The sequence below is a fragment of the Haematobia irritans genome, chromosome 1 (genome assembly GCF_050003625.1).
Source record: "Haematobia irritans isolate KBUSLIRL chromosome 1, ASM5000362v1, whole genome shotgun sequence".
Taxonomy (NCBI): domain Eukaryota; kingdom Metazoa; phylum Arthropoda; class Insecta; order Diptera; family Muscidae; genus Haematobia; species Haematobia irritans.
This window is the reverse complement of record NC_134397.1, coordinates 6,786,683-6,808,726: the sequence shown is the minus strand read 5'-3', so window position 1 is coordinate 6,808,726 and position 22,044 is coordinate 6,786,683. Positions and strand designations below refer to the sequence as shown.

Here is a 22,044-nt window from a genome sequence, read left to right as displayed (position 1 = left end):
ATTCCCAATTGAAGAAGACAAAAATATCGCTGGTACTCTTTCTTTCATAGGCAATGGGAAAAATCAAGAATTCCAAAAAGAAATTCACCTAGAATCTAATTGGATTTTAATATAAGTTATATATCTTGCTCTTTCTTTCTCTAGCAATGATTTGACCAAAAGCAGCCATTTATATTACATACACATGAATTAATCATCTCTTTCTCTCCTATGAGAACCAACAAATTCACCTCTTTGCTTTATATTCACCTCTAAGCAAAGTACCTTGTTATTAACAAGCATAGATTTTACCTTGTCTCTCTTTTAATTTCTTAATATATTATAGCTTGAACTTATCGTGCTCTCTTTTATTCTTGCGTATAGAAGTAAGGCCTCAATTTGTTTTGTTTTTAGTTAACATGCTGCAACACCTCGGTATGTGGCATACGATTCCCTGCGGTAAACACAGTCGGGCACATACAGCGCTAACACCAACAACAACTTAACCGCTATATAGCCTAACATGTTGTTGTATTTCGTCGTTCGCGTTCTACCATCAACCATCCATCGTGTTTGTTTGTAGTCACCTCATCGTCAATATAGCCATCGTCATTTTTGCTTTTAAACAGCAGCGGCCAACCTCCCAACCAAATACTAACAGACTGCCTGTAAGCAATAGCAGCAACAACAACTATACACACACACGCACACAACCATCATTACCACAGCCCAGCACAGCACACCACCACCACCCGACTGTGTGTGATGCTTTTGTGTACACCCAGGGGTCGTTAAACAACATTCGAATGTGTTCACATCGTTGTTGAGTAAAATATTTCAGGAGTCAGTTCAGTCCTGCTGCGCATCTTGTAACGTTAAGTTTAGTCGAGAGTTGTTAGCTGTGATCACCGCTTGCTCATCCATATGCATGCTGTGGTTCTCTCAATACGACGCGTTTTATCAATCAATTCGCATGCACCCAAATGAGCGGATTCCAAATGAAAAAGCGTGAAAATCTAAAACATCACCAATTAACGGAATATTCATACACATTTTAAACGGATTACTTGAAAAATACCACAATAAATGAAACGGTTTTAAGAAATTTTAAAAACATAGTGAAAATATTTGAAAACATAACGAAAATACCATAAGAAAAAAAGTAAACAAAATGTTCTAAAAAAGAGTTTCATAATAAAAACGAAAAAAAATTGTTAAAAAAATAGTGAAAGAAATTTTTATAAAATACAAAAAATAATTGTGCAAAAGTGACAAATAAAGATTTTGCTAAAATATTACTTTGAAAAAAAAAGAGAAACTTATTCCAAACAAATCTTGGCAAAATGATGATGAACGCTTTCATCGATCCCACTACCACAAGTCAACATCATTTGGCCACCTACGGCATTCGCATGTCCCCCACTAATAGCGCCCAACAACAAACAGATTTGGCAGGTCACCAACAATTGCAGCAACAATCATCTGCTCAAGATGATGGCCAACAATTGGATACTAGCGGTTTAATGTCTTCAGCTATGTCTTCGGGTATCTCTAGTGATATGTCCTCCCCCTCATCCGCCTATCAAAACAGTGGCTATGCGCCTTTCAATACCCAATTGGGATCATATTCTTCACGCGATTTCCTTCTTGGGCGTCGCAGTGAACAGGATTATATGTCTGGATCGAGTTCGGCCCAGGTCCAAAGTGCTGCAACCGCCGATTCCATGTTATTCCCCACATTTCCCGCCTCCCACGCCAATCATCCCGATTTGACGGGGTCCTTTGGCCAACATCCCTTCCATTCACATCATCATGCAGCCGCCGCCCATCATCATCATTCACATCAAATGCGTATGGGCATGGCCGATTATGCCACCCATCCATATGCCCATGCGCAACATCATACAAATTTTCCGTCGGTACATGCTCACCACCAACACATGGGAATGCATCCCGCCGGAGCTGGGGCCTTTCTACGTTACATGCGTCACCAGCCACCCACTTCCGCTTCGGCCATTAAACAGGAAATGCAATGCCTATGGATAGATCCCGATCAACCGGGTCAACCCAACAATCGTAAGACATGCAATAAAATTTTCCATTCGATGCATGAAATTGTAACCCACTTGACGGTGGAACATGTGGGGGGACCTGAGTGCACCACTCATGTATGCTATTGGATTGGATGTTCGCGTAATGGTCGCCCCTTTAAGGCCAAATACAAGTTGGTCAATCATATTCGTGTGCATACAGGTGAAAAACCGTTTGCTTGTCCGCATCCGGGTTGTGGAAAAGTTTTTGCCCGCAGTGAAAATCTAAAGATACACAAGAGAACTCACACAGGTAAGTCCTTTGAATTTTTATTCGAAATTATTTCCTATGAATTTGCACAAGAACGGATGTTAAGGATTTTTAAGTTAATCTAATGGGATTTCCCCTTTGTAATAAAATATAAGCCGTAGGGCGTATGCACTGACTTTTCAGGGGGATTTTACGTAGTCTCTATGCCGAAAAATAAATCATCATAAAGATACACCTTGCTTTAGAAGGTATTGTTAACTACCTGTTTTGATTTATGACAACAGATTTGCAACACTCAGAGATTAGCATAAATGTGAAAAATGCTTTTCAACTCACTCCCTCTCTCTCTCTCACTCACTCATTCCGCAATATCTACCTATACTAAGAGATTGAAAACTCACGCCTTGGGATTATCTAGAGAGTATGTTTGTTGTTTCTAAACAAGAGATTGACTTTGATTTGGGACTCAGAAAATAGCATAAAAGCGACTAAACTTTTCATAATGCAAAGAAAAACAAATATGATTTATAGCAAAGAACGGTTGTATTGAAATATATTGCACTTGTAGAAAAATACTGAAGAAAAAATTAAATAAAATTCTGGCGTTTCAAGCCAACAAGTGAAACGTTTGTTAATAATGATGATTTTTTTTTGTTTCGTTTCTTTGAATACCATTACAAAGATTTTTTTTAAAATCGATTGAATATTAATTTTTTTTAAACCACTTAATTAATATAATATTATGATTACTTTTTGTTTTAATCGTTAATAAGAACCCATTGACGATGATTTCCTACTACAATCAAACAATCAATTGAATCAAATAATATTGAAAATATAACCACACGCAAAAAAATAATTCTTTCCTCCCAAACGAAATTTTAGACAAACAAAGTTTGTTTCTCATTTGCTTTTCGCTGTAAGGAAGTGTATTTGGAAGAAAAGTATATACTTTTTGTGATAAACGTTTATTCTTTTCCAGGATGTAAAAACAATTTCATAAAGACTAACTCAAAAAAAAACATTGTTTTCTTGCTAATTTTTTTTACCTTTCGCCTGGACGGAGAATCGAACTGCGGACCATGTACTTTGTAAGCCAACGCACTAACCACTGAGCTATGTGCCTGTTATGGTCATCAATAGATAAATATCCATATAAGTTATATTTATATAGCATAGCTTGCGGCGCCCAGGAACCGAATAAACAAAGTTTATTTAACAGAAACAAACATTTAGTTTGGGACCGTGGAGCAGTGGTTGCTACGTCCGACTTGCATGCCAAGGGTCGTGGGTTCGATCCCTGCTTCGACCAAAGTTTGTTTTGTTTTTTTACATATATTCCAGATATGTTCGGAAGATTCCGAAAAAAATGTTCAACATTACATTGTACTATATTACATTTTGAACTGTAAATTGTGTCTTATTAAAGACCTAAAGTCAGAAAGAACAGTGTTTGATATAAACGAAATGGACTGTGTTGTTGTTTCAAAAAAACTTTTTTTTATTGAAAAAATAAAAATTTTGTAACAAACGAATTTTTTTGGTGATAAAAGTTTAAAATTTTCGAAGCAATTCAAAAAACTCTAACAAAAGAAAAACGTTGTTGGTACACGTTTTCCAAATATTTTTTTGCTTTGCGTGCAACTTTCTTTGGAATATATACAAAGTATATTATTGTGATTGATTAATTAAAGTTATATAAGAAGATAATTTTCACTATTGAAGATTTATTAGAATTATAAGACAACAGAAAGAAATTATTTTATAAGTATAATAATAAGAAAGAAATTATTACGGGGAAGGGATATGAACTATTATTATACATGATTTTATATACAAATACAATATTTTTGCGTTTGTATTTGTTGTAAAATATACAATTTTGAAGAAATTCTGAACTATTTTTTTAAGTTAATTTAACATACGCAAAATATTATTCAAGTCAAGGAACATTTATCAAAACATAATAATTTTTTGAACTAAATTAGAAGTAAATTTAGTGCCTTAAAGGATTCACTTTCTGAATGTATTTTTATGCTATTTCGTTAGATTAGTAAAAAAAAACATTCAATCGATCAATTTAAAATTAGTTTTGTGAGAAAATTCGTTCATACATGGGAATGATGCAAATCGAAACCGATTCTACTTCCATCTGAATGATAAAGTACCCTCTTTCTTATGAGCGTGTCTCAAAGGCATATCACACAATATTGGACACAATTTATAGACGACTTTTATAAGGCTGAAGTGAAGTGAAGTGCATAGATATACCTATCACATTTCTAAGGGATTCAACGACCATTGAAATATGTTGGTAGTGTTTGTCCAAGTCGAACTTCAGAGTTCTACCAATTTCAAAATTTGGTTCTACACATAGCAATGAAGCTTTTCCTTTCTTTCCAACAAACCTTTTTTCTATAGCTAAAAACAATTGATTTAAATTCAATTTATGTCCAACAATATCCAGTTTTATGGCCTCGCATACCCTCCCCCGCCCCCTTATCGAGCCCGTTCACATTCACATGACAAACTCTTGCGGCAAGTATTGACGGAAGTCTTGACACGTGTCTACCAGCGTGAAAGTGTCAAAAGAAGTGGTAAATGTTCAAGTGGTTTGTGTGATTGAATGCTGGAGAGTGTGTGTCCTTTGATATATGTGCAAGGGTATAAATAACTAAAAATATTTATATAAAATATATCGAAACAAACAATATGAAAGAACTCTTCTAGCTCCATTCAATATGTGCAAAAACAATAACGGCTATTTTTAAATTTTGATATAATTTTTGTTACCAGAATAAGGGAGGTTAAAGTGTTGCACGTGATTTAATCTTGGGTTAAAGATAAAAAACCATATACATTAGTAAGAAGGGAAATATGAAAAGGGATTGTTTTTTGTATATATATGATTGGCTCAAAAATATATGAAAAATAATTAGCAATGGAAAGAAAAAACTCAAAATAAACAATGAGAACTTATTTATAATATTTTTATATTAAAATGCAAAAGGAAATATCGCAACGATTTTTTGCTTTAAAATAATAAAAAACGAAAACAAATTTTGTGTTGGAAAATTTTAGTGTAAATTTTCCAATACAACAATTTGTTCCGATATTTTTTATAAAAAAAAAAATTAGCTGATAGCCTAAGTAGCTAATGCTAGAATTTCTCTCTATTATTCTTATATTTACTATAAGTTTAATAAATAAATAAATAAATAAAAAATTTTTATGATAATGTTATTTCGAGCATTAATCCACCTTTCAATTTTATACTCTCTCCATCAAGGTGAATTTGTTAGTCTTTACCTTTTATATCATCAATGCATATAGTCCCTTAGCCTTTTGCTTTGTAATACCCTATTTCTCTTACTCATCACAGATCTAATTTTCGTTGGTTAATATTATCGATATACATTCTTTTTGGGATATATGATCATAAAATGATTTATAGTAAATTAATCCATCATCATGTCTTAAATATTGTTTAGAGTCAATTGTTCTCCTCCTCTTTGTTTCGTTGGTGATGAGGCGCTTCACGGCATTACTTCAGAGATTTTATTTGTGTTTTTTAAACCTCTGTCGGTATTTTGATTTTTGGATTATTTTTGTTTTTCTTATATATCAATATGTTAACATTTTAATTACTTTCCAATGATATGCAATTTTTTCTTGACAACAATTTTTTTTACCATTTCATTCCAAATACGGGGGCTACACCCCTTTTTTTAGTGTGTGTACAAATTTATGATGTTAACTTTTAATATGGGAGTTTCATAATAAATACAAGTCATTTTTAAAATTATATATGAGATTTGATTTTTGTTAATGCAATTTTATAGAACAATACAAGAAGAAATTTGGCTTATTTTGGGGTGTAGATGGGAAAAGAAAATTATGTTCAAATTTATCCAAATTTTAATTAATAACTAAAAGAGAAATTTCAAGCAGAAAAAATATATATTTGTTATAAATTTTAAATCATCCCTATTGACAACAAACTAAAGAAATTCGTTATATTGAATGATCACTTTTAAGAAAATGAGATGTTTTTTTGCTCCTAAGTTAAAACCTTAACATAAAATGGATGTTATTCTTATATATTTTAAATAAACAGTTTTTGTTTACTATTCACTAAACGATTTTCAATAAAACTACAAATATTTCATTGAAACTCAAAAAAAAAAAAATAATATAATAATTTAGATTCTTTTTAAATATTTTGAAAATAATCGATTTACGTATCTAAATTTCATATTTGTCTATCAAAAAAAATAAAAAAAAAAAAAAAAACAAAACAAAACAATACTGTTGTTTTGTCTTATTTGCATAATTATGGCATATGGCTTTTTTGAATGTGTCAACAAAACTCAACGCTTATAATTGCTCTTTTTTGCTCATTTTCAAAAAACAATGTAAAGCATATAAAATTGCCTTAACAGAGTTATGGATATATCAAAGCGAAAATGAACAAAAAATTTAAAACACACAATGGAGTTATGAGTTTGATTACGATGGGTGTGAATCGTTAATTAAACACATAAAAAGTCCGTTCGATTATTAAGTAATGTAATGCTTTTTTTTATTTATCAGCAAATACCAAACAAAGGCTTAACTTAAAATGAGAAAAATTAAAAACCAAAGTAAAAACCACAAAATGAAATCAAAGGCGTAGGTGAGCAAAAGGGTTAAAGGGGTTAGTGGAAAATTGGGATGCTTCAATATTTTTTAACTTTTTTATATAATACACAGATTTAGGAATTATAGCTTAAAGATGGATGTAGAGTAAATACTGTGGATAAAAAAGTATTTTCAAATCTTTCATTGGTACTAAAATCTTCGTTATATTAACGAAATTTGTCATTAGAATTGAGCTAACGAAGCAATTTCATAAATACAATGAAACTTTTCTTTATTGTTATGAGTTTTCTATTAAATAATGAAATTTTTCATATTATTAATGAACATTTTCCCCTTCCTAATGAAAAATATGGTTGGTTCAATTTTAATGACATTTTAGGACTTATAAGTATTGTTATAAAAATTGTTATGATTTTTTTCCATATTTATTTTGTATGCTAAAGTCTTCTTTAATTTTCACTTCTTAAGGAAAAACCTTAATTATGTTTTGATTTTTCAGTTCAATTTTAAGTATAGTTTTTGTTTTTTCTTTAATTCCTTAGTATTTTATATGTATATTTTATTTATTTTGTCTTTTATTTATTTATTTTTGGTTTTTAATTTATCTTTATCTATACGCAGCTTGCAGACAATTTTTTTATTTTTACTATTATAATAATTTTCGTTTTTATTTATTTTTTTTTATATAGTATATGTGTTTCAGTTTAATTTTTGTCTTTAATATTTTATTTATTTTGTCTTTTATTTATTTATTTTTTTTAATATCTTATTATATACGCAGCTTACAGACAATTTATTTATTTTTATTATTATCATAATTTTTTTATTTATTTTTTATATAGTATAACATATGTGTTTCAGTTGATTTTTTTTATTTAATTTCTTAATATTTTATATGTGCTTTTGATTTATTATTATTTTTTAATTTATTATCATATACGCAGCTTGTGATTTTTATTTTTTAACATTCTTCCCATTCATGCATCTTGTAAAAAAAATAGTTTCTCCCAGCCAGATCTATACTAAAGGCTGTGGAAAGGTTCATTCGCCCGAACCGAAACATGTACAGTCCAGGCGTGCATAGATTGGTATCTGGCGTTTTCTTTTCAATGGCTCTATTAACCATGTTCCTTAATCTATATCTGTCCATAAAGCTCGAAAAATAATTGTATAATTAGATATAATGCATTTGGACGTCAATTGCCTGTTTCGGTATCAGGCTAACATGTAATATAGTTTTTCGTTTTCTTTATATTTCCTTTGCCTATTTTTATTATTTGTGTATTGTAATTTATTTTCATCATTTCTTATTTACAACCTATTTTATATATTATTTTATTCATTCCCGCTGCCTTTTTATGACATTGTTTTGTTGACGCTCCTGGCCTCATGTTTCTCCTCGTATTTATATTTTGCCATCATATATGCATCATATTTATCGGTATTTTAAGGTTGCCTATTGTTTACCATTTAAATTTAACCTCTTTGTTTGATTTTAAACATCCTCCTCTTTTGGCATGAGTATGTGTATGGATATACATTTATGGCCCAGTGTCCTTTGGCCTTACACTATCCTGTTTTTACCTCAATATCCTTTGATTTTATTGTTAAGTGTTTATTAAATGCAGACTATTGTCGACAATTCAATTTAACTTTGGTCAAAGGCTTCCTGTACTTATTGCTCTCCTTGTTTTTCTATATAGTATATGGGGGGAGAACGGAACAATGATTTTTACGTGGTTTATTTGGGAGGAATTTCCAGTCTTTTATCCTGACAAAATAGGCATGCAAATATTGCGTTTTTTTTTTTTGGTTCTGTTTGGATATATGTTGCTTCTTGTTTTTCTGCTTGATCGCCTCCAACACCTTGTATTGGTTTTCAGTGTGGCTGTTGTATGGTGATGATGATGCTGACATCCAACAAATAATACAACCACACTAAAGACCTCAATCCCATACACATGCACACACCTTAAACACATACTCCGTATGTCCTTTTCTGTTCCGGTCTTCTGTGAACAAGTAGTGTTTTTGGGAAACCGGAACAAAAACTGGTACTTGTTGTATATATATGTGTAAGACTATTGTATGTATGGGATTCAAGTACTCGCTTTGTACCATATAATGGTCCATGTAGGAAAAATGTTTTACGTGTTTGTTTGGATTTGTGTGTTGTGCGTTTGATTTTCCTTTTTGCTTGAAAAAGCCTTTTTTGAACAAAAACAAATATGGCGTCAATTGTTGTATATGTATGACGGCACTATGTGAAAAATGAGGAAAGGGGTGGTTGCTAGGATGTTTTTGGGTTCTGTTCAATTCAATGCAGGCAAGGACACAAGAATCTGCATTTATGCCTTACCATAAAGGCGTCATTGTCGTTGGATGTTATATCAACACCAACAACAACATAACCAGCCAGTAGTACAAAAGTCTACACACTGCATTGCTGCAAATGACAGTTAAATTTTAAGCTATAAATTTTTGGCCTGTAAGTTTCTCATTGGCATCATTTTAAAGATATATGAGCTATATATTTTGCAAAGATTTTCAAAATAAATATAATAAAAGATCTTTATAAAATAATTTAATAGTTGTTTAAATAAATCCATTTTAATTTCATAATTTTAAAAATTCCTTCATGGAAATTGGGCAATTTTTTTAGAACTGACAAAAACGAACTCAAAACTTAAGCGTAAAGCCAAGAAAACCAAACAAATATTTAAAGTAAATTTCTAAGTTTTAATGCTGAAGTTTCGTGATTAATGTATGAAATGTATTATTAAATTAAAAAACAATTAAGTTTGTGTCAATTACGGAATTTTCTGTTGCCCTAGAGAAAATCTTTAGATAGATCTTCTTTAAGATTAAATCATGGACTATTTGCAAACAGCTTCTGCTTTCAATTTTTGATAGTTTTGAAATTCTTTCATTCTCGTTTACACAAATTAGAAAATTATATTAAATAAAAAGATATTTGCAATGTTTTTTTTACTTGTTTCTACTTAAATATATATCAAAATTATTTTCTTGTGAATAAAAACTAGTTAATACCAGAATTTTCACAAAATCCTAAATAAGGACATTTTCAATATTAATGAATATCGCTTTTATATCGGCCTAACCTTGAAATCACCCACAAAGTAAAGATATTTCATACAAATTAAAAACATAGCAATAGCTGTAACCTTCTTCCTTATTTGTAAAATTACCAAGAGCGGAACAAATTGGCAAAACCTTCCTATCGCTTGTCCATTGTAATCCATTTTGTTGAATGGATGAGTTCTCAAACCCACTAGTCAACAATACAACGTTGAAATATTTTATGATATGTACATATACCTGAATGTTCAAAAAGTCAGCAACTGTGATAGTGTCTCTTGTTTTCAACATGCACCAAACAACATTATGAAATTCTTAGAATTTTTTGTTCCATAGTCAACGACCAAAAAGGATAATGTAGAAGTAACCTTTTTTGCATGTCAAGAACAAACGACAAACAAAGTAATTATTCGATTTTGACAAATATGCCAAGATTTTTTCCTTGGAAAACAAAAATAAAAACACGGAGATATTGTCGAAGTAGATAAAGCCATCAATCACTGACAAAGGCAAGGTTTTTAGAAATAATAAATAAAAGAATCTATTTTTTCTGTATAAGATATTAATGTGTTTAGGATAATGATATTAATATAATAAATATTATTTATACAATATTATAATACCAATGCTTATTTAAGAATGTATATCAAAATATTTTTATAAATAATAATTATACCTTACTTATATTGTCGAAGTAGATAAAGCCATCAATCACTGACAAAGGCAAGGTTTTTAGAAATAATAAATAAAAGAATCTATTTTTTCTGTATAAGATATTAATGTGTTTAGGATAATGATATTAATATAATAAATATTATTTATACAATATTATAATACCAATGCTTATTTAAGAATGTATATCAAAATATTTTTATAAATAATAATTATACCTTACTTAACATATAAAGCTAGTAAATTTATAAAGCATATAATTTTACCTCTCTATTTTAACTATTAAAACTTTATTTTTTTATTATTTTTCTACTATCCTTTAAATAAACCAAAAGATTTCTAGATCTTTCAACAGCCATAAAATTTACTCTTCATTTTTTGCCAAACTTCCGTTTCCCTTTTTATGAAGGGGAGATTGTACTATGATGGCTCATTAAATCTATGCTCTTTTCCGACACTTGGTCGTTTCTCTGGTTAATAGAACCCTAACAGAAAGGGAAATGTTAAATATCATACTCTACTCTACTCTGCTCTCTCCCTCTTCAAGTTCCTCTCTTCTGCTTAATGGTTGGTGAATACTTTTATAATTAGCTTTCATTTTAGCTTTATTTTTCTTTGGTTTTTTTTTGTTTGTTTTGTTAACTGCCACTAAACTGAAGTGTAGTTTAAATGCACTACACTCCAAAGGAGTAAACTTCATTTTAATGACCCTTGTTGTATAAAGAATGTCAGACCAACAACAATAACAACAACTAAACTAACAAGGATGTAATGAGCTTTGTTTTATTTTTCGTAGTTGCTATTACTGTTCACTTGCATTAACACTATGGACCAACAACAAAAACGTTCGTTTGGGAGTGTTGAACAGTTTTTTTGCAGATTTCTTTTTTTTTCAATTATTTTGTTAGCATTATGTTTGTGGCCATAAAAACCATTATAGCAACCCAAACCAATGTGGTGTGTAGGGTAAACAATTTTAAATTTGCCAATAATGAGTAGATATCATAAAAAATTACTATGGAGATGGTTTGGTTTTAGAGTTATGTGAAGTAATAACAAAAGCCCTTGTAATAATAATAAAAATAGTTACATCTATAAAAAGGAGAGAAATAAAAATGGAGAGTGAGAAAATTTTACATAAGTAGAGAAAAAAAACATTGGCTATCACTTAAGCTATGGAATAGCTTAATTAGAGAGTCTCATATTGTAATCTTGGGTAGTTTAAGTCTTGATAGATATCAATTTATTTTGTGGTGATCATCGTTTTTCTACAAACTGTTTCATTAACCCATGCATTTTCATCATTAAAATTTGCTTTATTTCGAAATATCCTTAATGAAAAGAAGAATATTCGTGGCTACTCTTTAACATAGATTAAAATAAAAACGTTTAAATTATGTTAGAATTTATTTTATAGATTCTGTAATTTTGATTGTTTTTCTATTATCTAACTACGAAAAAATTTAAAAGATTTTTTATAAACTATTTTAAACATAAACTGAATATTTAGAAAATATTTTTTATTACCTTTCAAAATTTTTCCTTTCAAGAATCTTCCATTTCTCCGGCCCAATTTGTTGGTGAATTTTTTCTCCGAAATTTTGTATCTATAAAAAAATCATAAAACAATTAAATAATTTATTATTTTATAAACATTTATCTGTGATATATTTATTATTACATAATTTCATATATTTAAAAAATTTTGAAAAACACCCCCTCAAAATTCTATTTCACCCAAAAATAAGGGTGTTTTCCCTATTAAACGTCCAGCCCATTTTATTATAATCATTATCCTCATCATTAGCACTGCGTTGATGACATCGCCATCAAAACCTAAAAAAGTACGTTATAATATAAATGATAATCATAATGACAATAAGCGTAACTGACACAAACCAGTCAGTCATGTTATAAATGTCAAAATACATAGTTGTCGGATGGTTAACAAATAAGCAATGATAAACAGGACTCTCATTATAATTTCAAGGTATTAGTACAACAACAATAACAAAAAACAAAAATAGAAATGGAAGACGGCTGACAGGCTTTGCATCCATCTAAACATCCATGACCATGGAAATTCATAGATAATATAATAACGATGGCAAGACATATACTATTTTGTTGTCTTCATATCAAGCAAAAGGGTTGTTATTTCCAACAATAAGTAGCCATTTTTTTTAATTTTTCGATTTTTAAGGGTTAGTTTTTCCTTATGGAAATATAGAGCGAAAACCTACCGGCTTAAGTATGACAATAGTTTATTATCTCCAGGCCTAAGTGTTGCGTGTTTGAGCCGATTATGTTGACATATTCTTAGTTGCTATCCTTTGTTGTTGTAGAAGAGTTTTTTTTTGTTTGAGAAAAAATTACCCCAACAAATGCTATGGCTTATTAAATTTTATGTTTTACGGAAATTAGGTTTATTGAAATGGCAGAAAATAGAATAATTTACTAAGTAAGAATTTTTTTGGAGTAAAAAGGGCGTTTACTCGAAAATATTGTTGAGACAAGGGGTTGCACAAGAAAGTATTTTATTTTGTTTAGTGAAACAATAAGAAAATGATAAAAAAACAAGTTCAAAAGTTTGTTTTTAGAAAAAAAAAATGGAAAAAAACTCTTAAAATCATCTAAAATATCCACATATAAAATATTATGTTAAGAAAATGTTATAAAAATTAGGTCATTGTAAATATTTTGTTGTTGTTTTTTTTAATAAATAATTACAATTATAAATTAACAAATATAAAATATATATTTTTGTTGAAACGAATTAAACAAGATATTTATTTTTTATTAAATGTAAGTTACACAAAGCCATTTATTTGGTGTTTTAAAATTCAAGAATGAAGTCTTTCAATGAAAAGACGAAATATTGAATAAATAAAAATTAATCGAGCTCGTTTTTATCAACAATTATCAATTGGAAAATCTATATACAGGTCGAATACAATAAAAACATCCATAATTTAAGAATTTCTTATCAAAAACTTTAAAGATTCTTAAAGAAGTCTACAAAATATATTTAAATTTTTATAAAAAAAAATCATATATCCAAAACTATTTGCTTTTTGAAAATGTTTCACATAGCATATTGCATATTTCTCCCTGGAATCTCTAAAATTCCTTTCGAAAAATTCTTTTGACGATTCCTTTGAAAACGTAGTGAACATTTTACATTCCCACTCTCTAAAATGCCTTGAGCTGTCATAATTTGAAATTAATTTTTGGCATACAAAACTAAATTCTTGACCATGTGATATACTCTGGCATAAGAAAAAATTTTTAGCAAAACACCCAGTAACGCCCTTTAGCTACCTTTTTTTCTGGCAGAAACAAAAATAAAAAAACATATTTCAAATTCTTTGGTAACTTCTTTTGAATATACAGATAATTTTTTTGTGATACCACTAACAAAAAAGGTATCATAATCAAATGAATCAAATCTCCCAACAAACAAAAAAACCAGAAACATTGGAGCTCATATAAAACAGATCAGCCACAGACAAACCATAAAATTAAACTGTCAACTTGTATAAATTCAAATGAAACGTTTGGCTTAAAAAAAAAAAAAAAAACAAAACAAAGTAAAAATATAAACCGTAGAAAGAATCAAGTCAAGAAATCCCTGACTAATCTTTTGGGGGGATATTACCATAGGAAGAAACCAAAAAACGAAATCCTTAAAAAATATGAACATCTTGCACAAAAAAAAATATTTATTAAGAATTTTCTCAAACTAGAATTTCATTTCTTGGATATGTATGAACATATGGATATCTGAGCAAAGTCTACCAAAATCTTGTCAATTTTGGTTTTCTTTCGGCTTCATTTATTTTCTGAGTTTTTCTTTTTTCTTAAATAAGGTTAGCTGGTTTCTGTAGGTCATAACCATTCCTTCCCACCACCACCGGTATTAATTTGTTGCCTTCTTATTATTCTGGTCTTTGGACCCCACAATGTTGACAAAAATTTCATCTTAACATTTCTGCTTGAACGCCTTTGCGGTGAATGCCAAAAAGCCAAAACGACAGCAAAGGCGGCAAAATTATTTTAACCCAAATATTTTGCTGTTGACATATGCCCAACATACTTTGGTCATTCTTCCTTTTTTCCATCTCTATGGACCAAAAAGTCAATTAATAAAATAAACAAATTTTTATATATTTAAATGTTTTTTCTTTACTTCCACTTGAAGCTATTTCTGCTGCTACTACAACTACATACTCCATAGTCTGGCTAATCACATTTGACAGTTGTGACATGCTGAAAAGTTTTTTTTTTGTTTTGTGAAAACACACATAGCTCAACTATCCATTCTGCGGTCCAATGTCCATCCATCCGTTCGTCAGTTAGTTAGTCTTGTCTAGAAGCAATTAACTCTATATTGTGTGTGTCTAAATTAAGAAATACCAAGTTTTTATTTTGGTTTTAGAATTTTATTCTTATATTTTAAAATGACATGCGAAAATATTTTGTCGCCTACCAATGGAAAAAATCTCATATTTCATATGAAGAGCAAAACAAAATGAGAAAGATGTGACCTATATGAAGCAACACCAGTAGCAACATTTGTGAGAATTTTTCTCTTATTCCAGAAAATCATTAGAAACGAAATTTGAGATACTAAAACCACATAAAAGATTCTAAGAAAGCTACTGTATAGATATATTATTGGTCGGGAAAAAATATAGGATTGAGAAATGTTATTTGATGGCAAACATGGGAAAACTTTATTTATACTGCGACTTTAAAATAGTAATTAAAAAAACTTTTATATTTTTTAATATAAAAATTAAAAAAATAATCCTAATTCTGAAAGCATTTTGTTTGACTTATGTTAACAATAACTGCATTCACTCTCTCTCTCACATACTTTGTCTCCAAATAATTCCACCTCTCCAATCTCTCATTTTACACCTCATATAATATGAAAATATTTCACCTAACAGAGGGACTGGTATTCATTTGCAAATTGTCGGTATTTTGTATTTATGTTGGTATATAACAAAAAATCTAATTTTATTTTTTGAGCGACAGGTTAGGAGTATCTCATTTTTCACTTCCCTTTCCTCTTAACCTTTATCGTATTGTCAAATTCATAATTCATTTTCCTCCTGTCATCAACACTCACACATCTCTTGCTTTATAATAATATGTTTTTGGGGAGGCTAGGGAGAAGAAAACACAAAGAGAACGATTTACAATATCTCTCGCTATGGGTTTCATACGAATATAGTTATTAGTATTATTTAAAATGACACTTAAAGTAGAGTATCATAATTATCCGAATAAACAACAACAAAACTGTCAAAGAAAATAAAAAATATAGGAATATGAAAAAGGAAAAAAGAATCAAATGAATAAATAATTATCTTCCTAAAAAAAATCCAACAAGTCTAAAAGAGAAGAAAAAGTAAAATGATGGAAAGAATATCAGTCCAAGAGACAGACAATAAGTCTATGAAGTGTCTTTAAGCCTATTGTCAAAGCGATATACATTACTTAAGGCAAATGAAGTGTGTAAAATTATTCGAATATAAAAAAATATGGAATTGCCAGAAGGTAACCAAATATCGAGAGCAATGAACAACGAAAAACGGCAGTAGAAATCAAGAGACAGTAAACCAGTCTGCCAGTAAATCCAGAAAGACGGACAATATTCAACTAAAAAAAAAAACATTTGAAATCTTTCTGAAAATGAAATGAACAGAAACATAAGAGATTAGCCAGCTCAAGAGAAACACGCAAACATACAATAGCAACAAAAACAACAACCAAATATGACAAAAGATTTTATTCTGGTGCTTCTTTTTGGAAGACCCACAAAAAAAAACCAATACCTCTGGGCAAAACATTCAAGTATCATCATCTTGGCAAATGGCAAAAAAAGCAGGTATCATAAAGATACTGATGCTACTAAACACTAAAATACAATTCTTCTCACAAAAACACTTCAAGAAGCTATACTTGGGGGATAATGGCAAAAGTATTGAAATCTAAAATGCCGACGGTATTTAGCAGAGATAATGCAAAAAAAAAAATTTTTTTGAGAGGATTAGCAGAAAACCCTGAACCAAGTGTTGAAAAGCTGAAAAATTTGTCAACCAAAACTAGAGCAAAAGCAGATGATATTCTACATAAGAATAGAATATAATATTGATGAGAGGAATACTCTTGGCAAATTCATGAATGAAATTCAATGACCCTGTCAGCCATTGGGTCTTTGTTCAAAATGAGTGTAAATCCTCTGTGGGGTAAAAGATAAGATTCTAATCTTTCAGCTTCCTTTTACATCTGTATAATGGCCTTACCCATAATCCTTAAGATGTCGCTTTCATTGATCACTACTTTAGTAATGATGAGGAAAAAGGGAGCAAGAGAGAATGAGATAGAATTCAGAAGATAATCTGCGTGTTAACCCACAACAAGCCCTTAACAAGGAGCCAAAAATTAAAATGTCATCAAGATTGTTTTCAAAACAGTAACCTAAACGAAAATTAGTTTCCTACTATTTTTGTCAATTGGTTGAAAATTAACTCTTCTTTATCGATGATCATTGATCTGAAGATATTTTCTTACATACACACCCAAAAGACTGAAATATTGTTGTTTTTTTTTTTTCTTTTGACTTGTCAATTTTAACAAGATTTTGATATTTTGATAAACTTTGAAATGATGTTTTTTGGACATATCATTTGTTGTTGTTCTTTTGGTTTCATTCGCTTCGATCATGTACTGTCCGTCCACTCATTCAGTTCTATAGACACTTATTAAGGTGTGGATATTTGTAGCTTACATATAATTCTGATTTAAGCCTTTGCTGGCTGATCCCACCAATGATGATGATGTCATCAAGATTTTTTTATTCATACATACCAACATACATATGTTTTGTAGAAATATATACGTTTTTCTCCAAAATGAAAATATAATAGCAACACAGCAATGATCAACAGTAGTTTAAGTAGTTATTTGATTACAAAGAAAATTTATTGGATATTGAATTTCATGACATTGTCAAGACTTTGTCTTTTCCATTATCTTTATGGTCTCTTGTGGTTTACGAAATGAAAGGCACGCTTATGTTAATATTGCAGAGATTGATTCATTTTTTGTAATGGATATATAAAGTTTTTTTTTTATATACAAGAAAATAAATAAAAGTAATATTCAAATAGAAATAAATATTAAAATAGATATAAAAACTCTAAGTGATGGTTATGATATTTGATTTAAATTAATATATGCTTGTAATAATATTTGCTTTATTTATTATTGACATGACAGTAACTGGAACTATAAGGAGATGAGATAATTAATATAACTGAAGAGAAAAGATGGGACCTACTTCATATTCAAAAGAGAGAGAAACTCATTTGAGAATCTCAATTTCTCTTTAAAATTTTGATTCGGTCATTAGAGTGAATGTAAAAGCAGTGATGTCACTTATTTTGTAGTTGCGATCGCTTTTAGAGTCTTAGAATATCACACCACTAACATTTAGAATATCTCATTCTAATTCATCTGACTCTAATTCATCATTGATACGTTTGAGATTTTCGCTGCAAGTGTTTGCTAGCAACATCTATGGTGAACATGTTTAAATACATGGAAAGAATAACAATATATGTTATCATAGTGTTTACTGTTATGAAAAGTGGGAAATGACTGAGAGTTCACAATCCTTTTATTTCAAAGCTAAAAATTACTAATTCAAAGAAGAATATACAATTCGATAAAAAAAAAAATTATTTGCGTATGTTAAAAGAAACCATATCGAACAGCGAATGATGAAAAAATTTTCAGTGATGACTGAATACAATAATTTTGTAAAAACAATTAAGTTGTAGGGTTTCTGAGTAAACCTTAAAACGATTTCATTTATGTGTAAGAAATTTAAAATGCGTTGTTCTAATCTTACATATACCCTGTAGGAAATTGAGGTGACTTTAAGTTAATAAATTGTTAGTCGTAACTGAACCACAGGTGACTCAAAACCTAACTCATTCCCCATGTAAAATCCTATTCAGTTTTAACACGTGTTGTCATTGGAACGAGTCAGTCCTCACTCAAACCTGCATAAGCTTCAGCTAACCAAAAGTTAGCTCAAAGTGAGTTAGCTTAAGGCTGATAATATATGAGCATACTATCAGTTAGCTGTTAACTGATTAGTTTATGGTGAGCTCTTTGTGGATAATAAAACATTTTGTTTTTGTTTTATTATTTTTGATTCATTTTATTTTGAATTAATTAAAAAATAATAACAATTCAGATTTTTTAAAATTATTTTACAATAAATAAAATATAACGTAAGTAAAAATTTGGATAATATTAGTTGAGTTCATCTTGTCTTGATTTTGAGTGTTGTGTTAATTTTCTCGTTTAACTCAGAGGGAGTTGTACCTACTTTTGTAATGACGCACACTGAATGGATTTGGCATTCGTCAGGGAAGTCCAAAAGACTTAAGTGTATTTCCCAATATCTTCGTCCTCAAACAGCCATTTAACACTTTTATTCGAAGTTTCCATATATTCCTTCACTGATAATGATGGGTTCTAGTGGAAATAAGTAAAGTTTAATTATTAAATTGCGTTTGAATTATGCATTTCTATGCTACTTACCGCTAACCGTGACAAAAAATTACAAAAGTTCTCTGAAAATAAAAGCTAAATTGAAACAAATATAAAAAGGCAAATCCAAATTGACAGTTATAGAAGTCAATACATATTTTTTGTTTGTTTATTTGAATTGTTTCCATGACTTTACTTCACCTAAATATGCATCAGCTTAGAGTGAGTAAAAAGGTAACTCATTGCTGATCGAGAAAAAGTGAGTTTGGGAAAAATTCAACTGACTCAAGACTGCATAAATAATGAGTTAGCTAAAAGTCGCCTCAAATTAGTTTGTAAAAAGTTAGTTTGATTTTGAGTGAGTTCGAGAAATTCCTACAGGGTAATAATAAATCAAATTGATTTCGCAAAGTATTAGACTTTCATAAAAAATATAAGTGAAGAACAGAGAATTTATTGAAATAATTTTTATTTATTTCATTATATTTTGTGAACTTAAGAACACAATAAATTTGTATAACATGTCCCGCTATAGTAAAACAGATTACTATAACTTTTGTTTAAGAACAAACTAAATTTTCATTCGACATTTCTTAAATAATAGAAATCATTGTTTAAAGCATTTCCCCACAAACATCCTTAATGATTTTCTTTCCCCTTTGTGAAATACTTGTCCAGACTTTATTTGTAATTCTGTTTGCGTAGTTCATTTGTTTTGCCAACAATCTCTACACAATCACACACTATTTCTATTATTGAAGAGTATGGTAAAAGTAATGCAGCAACTTTTAATATATGTGCATAAAATGGACGAAGACGTAGAAGTTTGGGTTGATATGCGACAAAATCGCAACCGCACAGACATATATGGTATGAGAGAATCTCAACATTGGCAGACATAATCACATATAATGCCAAAAACATGCATATACATATGTATGAGGCCAAATATCTAGCCTAGAATGAATATGAGTGATATGTTGAAAATTGTATGTTTAAGACAGCATTTTGAGCCAATAGATTAAGAATTTAAGGAAAACTTTGGATTTTTAAAATGTACTAGATGAAAGGCAAGAAGTTTTTTAATTAAATAGTCATTGTAACTTAAAAGATGATTTAATTTATGTCAATTCATAGACTATTTAAAAATAAATAACACCTTAATTTTAATATTTTATATTAATTACAAATGCAATAAATAAATTTTGCTAGTTAGTTTCAAATGTATTTAAATATTTTTTAACCAAAAACTAGAAATATGTGTATATTACAAATTTTGGGATGTTTGTTAAATCCATCTTCTAAAACCTTACTTGAATATCTCTAATTATCTATTTTCAAATTTGCCTGCTTTCAATTTCTTTTTACATTCTTTTCTGCCTAAATCTAAGTGTCCAACATTCTTTCTAAATTTTTCCATAAATTCCATCTTCCTTACGCTATTATGAAGCGTTACTAAAATATCCATCACCACTCAAGTGTAAAATTTTCCTTTTTGTTGAAAAGTAAAACTCTGAAAACCACAAAACGTTCAAATATTTTGGCATTTTCCACAACAAAAAACAACAATGCAATGAAAAGTGATCCTTGGCAGTTAATTATGCACGTATCATTGAACAGGGTGTGTGTGTGAAAAGTTTTCGAGAAATTATGATATATTTCCTCTGGATTCAGACCCAACCTATTGTATTTGTTACCCCAATTTATTGAAATATCTTTTTATTTCCTTTTTGTTCAAAATCGTTATGGGCCCTTGCACAAAAGGGATGAGCATCTACTAAGGATGACCATCAACGGAGATAAATACCATACCAAAGAGACACCCTTAAATTGAAATGTAACAATGATTTAGAATTCATGGCTTTGGATTTTGCATACGTTCTTTTTTTTTGTTGGTTCATTCATATGCCTGGGTTTTACGCGTATGTATAATGTATATGTAATAAATAAATCTAAATAAAATAAATGTGTACTGAAAAAATTTTGTAAATTGAATTTACATAATTTATGGGGGTTTTGGCAACTCTGTTATCGCCATATAAAGGGAAATATAAAACAGCTGATTTTTGAGAAAGTGTAAACAAGTCACAAGAGCGGGAGAGTGAGATCATTTATATTCTCATTATGAGGTGAGGATTTATTTAAGGGTATTTCTATCTCTGGTCTATAATTTCCCTTCCGGCTTTATTACCAAACGTCCCATTGAAAAAATCACCTTTTCGTTTTAGAGATGAGAGCTATTCTTTTGTTTATATCAACGACCTCATTTGTTATAGCTACACGCAAAGAAAAAAAACGTTTGGAAAACGTGTACCGAAAACGTTTTTCTTTTGTTAGAGTTTTTTGAATTGCTTCGAAAATTTTAAACTTTTATCACCAAAAAAATTCGTTTGTTACAAAGTTTTTATTTTTTCAATAAAAAAAGTTATTTTTGAAACAACAACACAGTCCATTTCGTTTATATCAAACACTGTTCTTTTCTGACTTTTGGTCTTTAATAAAACACATTTTACAGTTCAAAATTTAATATAGTACAATGTAATGTTGAACATTTTGTTCGGAATCTTCCGAACATATGTAGAATGTATGTAAAAAAAAAAAAAAAAACTTTGGTCGAAGCAGGGATCGAACCCACGACCCTTGGCATGAGAGTCAGACGTAGCAACCACTGCTCCACGGTGCCAAACTAACTGTTTGTTTCTGTTAAATAAACTTTGTTTATTCGGTTCGTGGGCGCCGCAAGCTATGCTATATAAATATAACTTATATGGATAT

At 29.7% G+C, this 22,044-nt stretch overlaps 2 protein-coding genes across 2 annotated transcripts in view; one reads left to right on the top strand and one right to left on the bottom strand.

The window, feature by feature from the left end:
* Positions 1-22,044, bottom strand: part of LOC142220117 (uncharacterized) — a 328,359-nt gene that overhangs the window by 140,636 nt on the left and 165,679 nt on the right. The window contains exon 2 of the mRNA XM_075289058.1: positions 12,220-12,299. The gene's annotated coding sequence lies outside the window, so the exon portion shown is untranslated. The remainder of the gene's footprint in view (positions 1-12,219; positions 12,300-22,044) is intronic.
* The window catches only part of opa (Zic family member odd paired), a 34,088-nt gene continuing 12,521 nt past the window's right edge, over positions 478-22,044 (top strand). The window contains exon 1 of the mRNA XM_075289055.1: positions 478-2,322. Within this exon, the coding sequence (XP_075145170.1) occupies positions 1,323-2,322 (1,000 nt within the window). The 5' untranslated portion in view covers positions 478-1,322. The remainder of the gene's footprint in view (positions 2,323-22,044) is intronic.